The sequence below is a fragment of the Narcine bancroftii genome, unplaced genomic scaffold (genome assembly GCF_036971445.1).
Source record: "Narcine bancroftii isolate sNarBan1 unplaced genomic scaffold, sNarBan1.hap1 Scaffold_135, whole genome shotgun sequence".
NCBI classification, from domain to species: Eukaryota; Metazoa; Chordata; class Chondrichthyes; order Torpediniformes; family Narcinidae; genus Narcine; species Narcine bancroftii.
In genome coordinates, this window is record NW_027211870.1 from 317796 (window position 1) to 328988 (window position 11193).

At 48.4% G+C, this 11193-nt stretch overlaps 1 protein-coding gene across 1 annotated transcript; it reads left to right on the top strand.

Moving 5' to 3' along the window:
• The first annotated feature begins 6365 nt into the window (after positions 1 to 6365).
• On the top strand, positions 6366 to 8686 carry LOC138750415 (uncharacterized). Its single transcript, XM_069912459.1, has 2 exons — positions 6366 to 7982; positions 8088 to 8686. Exons 1-2 carry the CDS (start codon positions 7440 to 7442, stop codon positions 8502 to 8504), a joined length of 960 nt encoding a protein of 319 aa, XP_069768560.1. The 5' UTR covers positions 6366 to 7439; the 3' UTR covers positions 8505 to 8686.
• Positions 8687 to 11193: the final 2507 nt, after the last annotated feature.

Here is an 11193-nt window from a genome sequence, read left to right on the forward strand (position 1 = left end):
ACACATATCCCCCATACACATACTCCCCCACACACAACCTCTGACAGATATACACAAACACCCTCCGACATTCATACACACCTTCCACACCCTCACTCCACAAACACCCAATGCACCCACAGTCCCCTTCCCACACACCACACCTACACATATACCCCGACGCACAACCCAGAAACACCGCCCACATACACCCCTCACACACACTTTCACACATGACCACCTCCCACACACAACTCACAAAATCAACTCCCAGCCACACATCCCACACATAAACGCACACTCACACTCACCCGATACAACCCCTGGACAGATAAACCTCCCACACACATACCCGTACACACATCCTCTCACACAAAGTCCCCCCCACACACACCCACCCACACCCCATATATCTCTCACACACACCCCCAAACACACACACACCTTCACACTTGACCACCTCCCACACACAACCAACACAAAATCAACACCCAGCTACACACACACATACACGCACACTCACACAATACAACCCCTACACAGATAAACCTCCCACACACATACCCGTACACACATCCTTTCACACACACAGTCCCCCCCACACACACCCACCCACACCCCATATACCTCTCACACACACACCCAAACACACACACCTTCACACTTGACCACCTCCCACACACAACCAACACAAAATCAACACCCACCTACACACACACATACACGCACACTCACACAATACAACCCTACACATCTGCCCCAAAAAACATGGCCCCAATGGACATCCCCCACTCACTCCCCACATACACACCCCACACAATCATAACCCTACAGACTTCCCCACAAAAACAATAACATACCCGTCCCACACACACCCAACACAAACCACACACACACCCATTCATAGACCTCCACCCATCCCCCAAACACATACCCCACATACACACCCAGCACATGGACGCCCCTCCATATTCACCACCGCATTCACACCCCTGCACACACAACCCACGCACAAACCCATTCCCAATCATGCCCCCTACACACTCTCTCCCTCGCATGCACTGCCACACTTATTTCTCTGCACACACACCCTTCACACCCTTGACACAAACATTGCCAGACAAATCCCACCATGCACACGCACTAATGCGACCCTGCACAAACACCTTCCCACACAAGTCCCTCACACATGCACTCCCACTCACATGGACCTACACACACATCCCGAACCACATACCCCTACACACACACACAAGCCATAAATACGCCCACACACACACTCCCTCATACAACCCCCTCACACACAAACCCGCAAATCCACCCACTCACACCACCCCACACATATTTCCCCCACACTCATGCGCTCACACACAGACACACACACATTCCCTCCACGTATATCACACACACACACACACACACACACACACACACACACACAACCCTCCATATGCAAACCCCACACAAGCCACACATCCCATACCCACACACACACTCTCTATATTCAAATCCCACACACACACAAACCCCACTCATAAACACCACACAAGCACAAAACCCCTAACACACACAAACTCACACACAAAAACACCACACAAACACAAACAACCCCCACACTCAAATCCACCCCACACTCTAACCCACAACACACACTAACCCACCACACATACACACCATACTCACATCCCCAAACATCAGAGACTTACCCAAATTCCCCACACACACAAACCCCAAAATAGCGCCCATGGTGGAAGTGAGGGCATTGGTGCAGTCGCTGACCCATGGGGAGGTGTGGGTGAGGGCATTGGTGCCATCGCTGATGGAGGGAGGGGGTGGTGCCGTCGCTGATGGAGGGAGGGGGGTTGGTGCCGTCGCTGATGGAGGGAGGGGGTGTGGTGCCTTCGCTGATGGAGGGAGGGGGGTTGGTGCTGTCGCTGATGGAGGGAGGGGGTGGTGCCTTCGCTGATGGAGGGAGGGGGGTTGGTGCCGTCGCTGATGGAGGGAGGTGGATTGGTGCCATCGCTGATGGAGGGAGGGGGGTTGGTGCCATCGCTGATGGAGGGAGGGAGGTTGGTGCCATCGCTGATGGAGGGAGGGGGGTGGTACCATCGCTGATGGAGGGAGGGAGGTTGGTGCCATCGCTGATGGAAGGAGGGGGGGTGGTGCCATCGCTGATGGAGGGAGGGAGGTTGGTGCCATCGCTGATGGAGGGAGGGAGGTTGGTGCCATCGCTGATGGAAGGAGGGGGGTGGTGCCATCGCTGATGGAGGGAGGGAGGTTGGTGCTATCGCTGATGGAGGGAGGGAGGTTGGTGCCATCGCTGATGTGTCAAGGGGTGCAAGATGACGTCATCATTGACAAGTATGGGGATGGAAGTAGCGCTGACAAGCAGGGTGGGGGCGCATGCAATGCTTGCCATGTCCTATATACGTTGGTGCCCCACACAGACACTGACACACACACTCACCCTGCCACACACACCCACTCACACATACACACCCCCACACACACCCCAAACCCACACCCCTCACACACTCCCCATACACCCATCCCCCACAAACTCACACCCCTCACAACCACACACACACCCCTCACAAACACCACACATAACCCACACCCACACCCCTCATACACACACCCTCACACATGCCCCACAACACACACCCCTCCACACCATCTCTCCACCCATCCCACACGCTCTCACCCCCCACCCACACATCCACACACTCAGACACCCCCACACTGCCCCCTACACATATTCTCACAAACACACATCTACACACACTTCCCACACACACCCATCCCTCACACACACACCACATTAACACACCATACACACACCCACCCCCACACACCCCACTCCCCACACACCCACTCCCCACAAACACACATCCCTCACAAACACACACCACACATAACCCACACACACTGCCACACACATACCCCACAACACACACCCCTCCACAACACCCACCCACCCATCTCACACACACTCTCACCCCCCACCCACACACTCAGACACCCCCACACAGCCCCTACACTTATCTTCACAAACACTCATCTACACACATTTCCCACACACACCCCTCTCGCACCCATCACTCACACACACACACCCCACACTAACACACTATACACACACCCACCCCCCACATACCCCACTCCCTACACATCCACCCTCCACAAACACACATCCCTCACAAACACACACCACACATAACCCACACCCACACCCCTCATACACACACCCTCACACATGCCCCACAACACACACCCCTCCACACCATCTCTCCACCCATCCCACACACTCTCACCCCCCACCCACACATCCACACACTCAGACACCCCCACACTGCCCCCTACACATATTCTCACAAACACACATCTACACACACTTCCCACACACACCCATCCCTCACACACACACACCACATTAACACACCTTACACACACCCACCCCCACACACCGCACTCCCTACACATCCACCCCCCACAAACACACATCCCTCACAAACACACACCACACATAACCCACACACACATACCCCTCATACACACTCCCACACACATACCCCACAACACACTCCCCTCCACACCCCCATCCACCCATCCCACACACTCTCACCCCCCATCCACACACTCAGACACCCCCACACAGCCCCCTACACTAATCCTCACATACAACCCACACACTCCCACTTACACACACCCCACACACACCTCTCACACACACCCACAAACACACTTCCCACACACTCAGACACCTTCCACACTGACTCCACACAACACACAGACCACACACAATTCCCACACACACCCCACACACCCACATACTTACACACACTTCCCACACACACTCCCACTTACACACACACCCCACATCCCCACACTTACCAAACACTCACCCCACACAAACCTCTCACATCCACTTCCCACACACTCAATCCACACACTCAGACAACTCCCACAGTGACCCCACACACACACATCCACACTCCAATAGAATCTCTTTTCTCCCTCTCCCCTTAATCCCGTCTCCGAACCAGATTCTTGTATTTAAAGTAGACTTTGTTCCTAGACGAATATAATATGGGTCTGGAAGTCGGGATTTAGAATGAAAGGTTCTGAAAATCGTTCAGGATAGGTCCCCCCAATTATTTCGGGGCAAATTGGAAGATGTTCTTTTATATCAGCGACATGTTCTATCAGTGAGATAATTTTGTCGAGTTCCTTCCATTTGACGTCGATGTTGTGCTTTGTACAAATGTCTGCATATATTTGTTCACTTATGGAAAATGGAAAGAAGGAAATGCACACACGCACACATACCCACTCCCACACCCTCCCACACGCACACATACATACACACAACCTCCCTCACACCCCTTCTTACACACGCCCACACACATACCTACCCAAAAGGACCCAAGCACATACACTCCACACATATCCACCACACAATCCTACCCACACACCCCACACACAACCCCTCACCCATTCCCTCCATAACCCCACATGCAGACCCCAAACACACACCCCAATCCCACAAAACTCCAGACACACATCCCAATGATTTTGGGGCAAATTGGAAGATGTGCTTTTCTATCAGGGACGTGTTCCATAAGTGAGTTAATTTTGTCGAGTTCCTTCCATTTGACGTCGATGTTGTGCTTTGTGCAAATGTTCTGTATATATTTGATCGTTGATATATTTGTATATATTTGTTCACTGTTCTGTATATATTCTGTATATATTGTATATATTCTGTATATACTTTTTCACTGTAAACAAAAGCCCCACATATCTGCACACACACCCTCACACACACACCCTCCCCACACCCCTTCTTACACACGCCCACACACATTCCCACCCACAAGCAACCATGCACATATAACCCACACACATCCACCGCACAATCTCACCCACACACACCACACACATCCACTCACACGTTCCATCCAACACCCCAATACCCGAACATGCAGTCCACAAACACACACCCAATTCCACACAACTCCACACACACATCCCAAATCCCACACACAACCCCAAGTATTTCGGGGCAAATTGGTAGATGTGCTTTTATATCAGGGACGTGTTCGATAAGTGAGATAATTTTGTCGAGTTCTTTTCATTTGACGTCGATGTTGTGCTTTGTACATATGTTCTGTATATATTTGATCGTTGATATATTTGTATATATTTGTTCACTCTTCTGTAAATATTCTGTATATATTGTAAATATTCTGTATATACTTTTTCACTGTAAATAAAACCCCCACATACATGCACGCACACACACACTACCACACACACCCAAATGCCAACAGACACTCCCACTCCCTCACACACACACACACACACACACACACACTGTCCCTCACACCCCTTCTTACACACGCTCACACATATACCCACCCACAAGCACCCATGCACTTATACCCCACACACATCCACTACACAATCTTAAAAAATCAAACAAAAGATGAGAAACAATAAATCGGACTGACCCGACAGGACGGAGGAACTAAGGTCGTTTGGAATCAGCAGATGCGATAGAATCGGCAATCTCCGTCAGGCCGAGGGACCTTGAAACACCACACAAGTACAAACTAAACTGGATGAGAGGGTCCTTGCAGAGAAATGGATTGGAGTCAATCTACAGAACCCTCAGAGCAACAGAGAGGATCACTGGAGTCTCCCTCTTCCCCATCAGTGTGATCTAGCAGGATCCTTGTCTGAAGAGGCCATGCCAAATCCTGGAGAAGCCCTTTGACCCTGCCCACAGCATCTCTCAGCTGCTCCCATCAAGGAAGAGAAAGGAGGGTCAGAACCAGCATCAGCAGGATGAAGAACAGCTTCTGTGCAGGGGTCGGGAGAAGGTTGAAGCACCAAAGGAACTGCTCCCACTCACCATCCGAGTGCAAACAGAGAGCGCATGTAAAATGTTCAATGATGGGAATGTATGGACATGATACTAAGGGCTGAAAGAGACTTGGAACAGGGTTTTTTGTGGTCGATCATTTATTACGAATAAAGTCTTACACGAAAGGGCAAGAAGCAGCTAAGGTTGTTCTTTCCACACAGATCTACTGTTAGTCCTCTAATTCTATGGGAACTGTCGCAGGGTTGTAGCTCCCAGTTGTTGGGATAGGCTGACACAAAGTGGTAGGTCCAGGTACTAATGAGGATGCCATCAGATGGTTCCCCACCCCCCACTCTCTCCCCACCACCACTGCCAACATCAGTTCTTTGTATTACAAATAAAGATGAGTGAAACACAGAAGTCTGCAGACGCTGTGATTATAATTACAAACACACTGACATGCTGAAGGAACTCAGCTATTCTTTCCAGCATTCAGGCCTGAGCCCTTCTTCAAGGAATAAACAGAATAACCCAGAAGCAGGAAATCTCAGAAAGGCTCAGAATTCTGGTTAGGGGACAAATCCAGCCCAACAAAAGGTGTTAATTGGATGTGATAGGGATGAGGTTTTTCATAGCAGGCCGAGCGACCATGTGGTCAGGCGGGCCGAATCGCTGTCCCAGTCAGTTGGTACAAGATGGCATAGGCCCCCCTTCCCTTCTCATGAGAAGCATGCATTTGGTGACACATGTTGCCTGGGAGATGTCGCCACATCCTGGTTGCAGCAACTCCGCAACGCACTGACATCACTCCCCTAGACCAGCGCACCCCAGAGAGGAATGAGGTCGTCCCCTAAAAGCAGCACGAGAGGTTCATATAAAGGCAGTTACTGGTTCACTTCATGCTGTGTGGAGGTGCTTCATTTCAGTAGCACCACCTTTTGCAGTCACGACAAGACCATGAACAGGCTGTCAGCAAGAGAATGGGATGGGGAATTGAAGCAGGTGGCCACTGGGAGATCCCCACTCTTGTGGCGGACATGGAGAAGTTTGTATTTATAGGATAGCTATAAATTCCGATGAAAATACAACCAGTATAGGTTTTACTCACTCACAGGCTTCCAGAGTGGGTGAGAAAATACAAGTCTTTAGGCCAGCAAATCTTCCAGACAGGGTTCAATGATCAATTCTTCCCAACAGGGTCCCAACCTCCAAAAGGCAGCCCATTCATATATTGGTTTCCCGCCCAAACACAGCTGATTGAGTCTATTACCTATCAGATGTGAATTGTCAAAAGCTACAGTAAGCGTTCAGTAACCTTAACAACACCTTCCAGTGCCAGCTTGAAATTGTTTCTGCTCAGAGGTTTCGCCCACCATTGTTCACAGACGAAGGTGAATGATGCTTGTCAGTGACACATGGGTCTCTCTGGAGGTTGAACTGATCCCAGGGCACTGAGTTCTGGAGAAATGACCACACCAAATTTGATGTTGCTGAATGGAGGAAACACTTTCGTATGTCGCATGGCACCTTTCACTTCGTGCTGGAACTCTAAGAACCTCACCTGAAGCCGCATAGACCAGGCGCAGCAACCATGGAGCCGGGATTTCGATTAGCTGTGGCTCTGCGCTGGTATGCCACCCCTTGTGAGTATCGATCCATCAGTCCCATCTTTGGAATAGGCATCAGCACCGTGTGCATGGTGGTGCAGGTGGTGACGGCCGCCTGGACGAAGTTCCTCGGTAAACGTCTCATGTCCCTGCCCATTGGAACACGTCTCCAGGAGACCAATGACAGCTTGGTGCAAAGGGGTACCCAATGTGTGCCGGTGCCATTGATGGATCACATATTCCCATTATTGCCCCCAGCTTGCATGCTGCAGCCTACTACAATCGCAAAGGCTGGCATTCAATGGTTCTGCAAGCGGTGGTCGACCACAGATTCTGGTGAGCTAAGCCTTTATTGGTCTTTATCACATCACATCTCAATGTCTATCACTTCACTGTGCTTTCCATTCACGTTACAGCTTCTCAGATGTGTTTGTTGGCCGGGCAGTACCCATGATGCCCGAGTGCTTACCAACTCTCCTCTGTATAGAAAGGAAGAGGACCAGGGCGGATACCACTTCCCACCTGACGTGAGTGTTCACCCTACAAAGCTCCATGTGTCAATCTTATGTATGCTTATTGTGTCAACGGTCATGTGTATGAATTAACAACATTCTCCATTGTTGTGCCTGCAGGTGTCCAAGGATGTTAATGGAGTGGAGGTTCCAGCGCATCTTGTGGGTCATCTGGCATATCCACTACGAAATTGGCTGATGAAGGGGTTCACACAGCACCAAGGACTGGATCTGGATCAGCAAAGATTTAACAAGGCCCTTAATTCTGCAAGGATAGTGGTGGAACATGCATATTGCCGTCTAAATGGCTGCCGGTGGTGCCTGTCCAACCGTCTGGATATCTCTACCACCTTAGTCCCAGGTGTTGTGTTTGCTCGCTGTGTCCTGCACAATATATGTGAGATTAACAAGGAAGACTTTCTGTCAGAGTGGACGTTGGTTGAAGCAGATGGTCCTGCACCCATTAGCACAGATTGTCACAATCAGCAGGCCCATGGGCACCAGGCCATCCATTCTGCCATTTTGTCCATCCTGTAAGGGTATGACCCTGCCACCTAGCTCCTAATTTCCACAACTTGTTCCCCCCTCCACCCTCCCCACCCAATGCGACAACATGAGCCTACTGCCTGGCATGTTATGTGTTCTCATGAAGTAATGGTTGCATATAAATGAGACTTGTGTGCTTGTCAAAAATGTAATAAAAAACATTTTTTGAGAAATCTTATTGCTTCATAAATATCTGAGTTCGATATAGCAATGTAAACATTTCACATTATGTTTAAACTAGATGTAAACCATGGAACGGACAAATCACATTGCAAATACACTCCACACTTGAACACCGCAGAACAAAAACAAAAATGGTAAACACAACAAACACCTCCACCCGGCACCACAGCATTTCTGTGTTGTGCCGATTATACCTCTCGGAGGAGGGTTACCAAGTTCATTTGGCAGGCGCATCCTGCGCATTCAGGTGGCCTTCCGGCAGCCCATATTGCCATTATATGCGGCTTTACAAGTGGGGCATTTGGCCACCTGAAAGTGCCTTTTCTAAGAGTTCCTGTATCTGGCTCATTCCTTGAAGAAGGGCTCAGGACTGAAATGTTGGGAATATATCTTGATCTCCTATGGACACTGAAAATCCGGGCTCTGCTTCCTGACCTGCTTTTTCCAGCAGTTTTGTATAACTTATATTCCAGCAGTTTTGTATAACTTATATTCCAGCAGTTGCTGTGGTTGAACTTTTACTGATTTAATGAATTGTTTTCATCAGAATCTAAATGTGCTTGAGTCCACGGTCAGCCATGTAAGCATTGAAATGGGTGGCCACTGGGAGATCCACCCTGTTGCAGCAGACAGAGTTGAAGTGCATTAAATGCACCCAATGATTTGGTCACTGCAGCCACCAGTTAAAAAATTCAAGAGGTTCTGCAGTCTGTGTGTCAAGAAATCCCTCTGCACCTCTGTTTTTAGTGGGAATCCTTCAACCCTGAAGTTGTGCTCTCTCGTCCTTGACTCCTCTAACATGGGAGATAATTTTACCACATCTACTGTATCCAGGTTTCTCAACATTCGAAGTGCTTCTTAGGACCCCTACCACTCATCATTCTTCTGAACACCAAGGAGTATAGTCCAAGATCCATCAAACCTTCCTCATATATTAATCCTTTCATTCCAGGAATCATTCTTGTGAATCTTCTGCAATGCCAGCACATCCTTTCTTCAATAAGGAGCCCAAAACTCTCTCCGCTACTGCAGGTGCTGCCTCGCCAGTGCCTTCTTAAGCCTCAACATCACATCCCTGCTCTTATATCCTATTATTTGCGATATGAATACCAACATTCCAATCAGCTGATTGACCACCAACATGGAAGTTAACCTATTGGGCATCCTGCACGGCGATGCCAAGGTTCATCTCCCCCAGAATTTTGAATGTTCACCCTATGCAATAATAATCTGCCCTTTTATTCCTTCTCCCAAAGTTCATGACCAGACATTTTCCTACTTTGGAATTCACTGGCCTCTTCTTTTTCCATTCTCCTAATCTATCTGTCTCTCTGCAGCCTTGCTGTTTTCTCCCAGCTACCTGCTGCTCTGTAACGGGTGAAGAAAAAGAGATGGCCCCCAGAATTGTTTCCCAGCATTTCTGCACACCTGCAGAAAGCCACATAACACAGCAATTGCCTTCTGGTCGTTCCCCCTGATAGTACAGATTCTAACACCAATGTGTATCTGTCCAGAGTGTACTGTAGGATGACTGTGATTGGCTGAGAGTGTAGCCACACCTACTGGCAGGTCTTAAAGGATTTCTCCTAGCCAGACCAGGTCATTCTGGACTGGTCGACCCACTTATGATATGCTCCAGTCTTTTAGTTAATAAAAGTCTTGGTTTGGATCAACAAGTGTTTGGTTCTTTCGACGCACTCTGCAATGTTCCCCCTTCCTGCACCTTTGCTCTCTGAGATGTGTCACCAGCAGTGTCATTTCCTTCTGTTCCTCAAAATAGATACTTTATTTTCATATTTCAATATGTGCGCAACTCGGAGTTCACAATATTAGCCAAGAGCTGTTAAAATTCCCGGGAAAACATTGCAAATTATAAAATCTTCTCAAACAATGAAAAACCATGTACAAAAGTGAAAACAGTGACTCCTGGTGGGCCAGGTAAAAACTATCGGGAGATACATAAAAAGGTGCCTTTTTAGAATCTTTTTCTGCTCATGTAGAGAGGGTTTTGAAGGTTAATTGGAAACTATTTTCAGAGGCTTGGACTTGGATGAATTTGTACGGACTGAATGAAGATGATGTTCACTTTGTTCCTGATGCATTTTTATATTTGAATCAATCAATGAGAATATTATGGTTGGAGGAGATTTTAATTGTTGTTTGGATCCGTTGTTGATTAAATCTCGAAAAATTGTGAAAAAAAAACAAAATGGCGAAAAGAATAACTGAGTTGATGGGGGATTTAAATTTAGTGGAAATATGGGAACAGAGGAATCCGACCGAAAAGGATTTTTCCTTTTATTCTCACGTCATGATTCGGTTTCAAGAATAGTTTTTTTTGGTATCAGCCCATTTGCAGGGTCGAATCAGACAGGCTGAGTATAAGAGTAGGATTCTGTCAGATCACTCATTATTGTTAATTTCACGTAGTATCGCAGAGATGGTGGAAACCTGTTATTGTTGGTGATTTAATGAAATGTTGTTAAAAAAAACCTGA

Excerpts from the sequence above, each read along its gene's own strand:
- LOC138750415 (XM_069912459.1), top strand. The coding sequence starts at position 7,440 with ATGGAGCCGGGATTTCGATTAGCTGTGGCTCTGCGCTGGTATGCCACC. Across the intron at positions 7,983-8,087 it reads GATACCACTTCCCACCTGAC|GTGTCCAAGGATGTTAATGG; the intron begins GTGAGTGTTCAC and ends TTGTGCCTGCAG.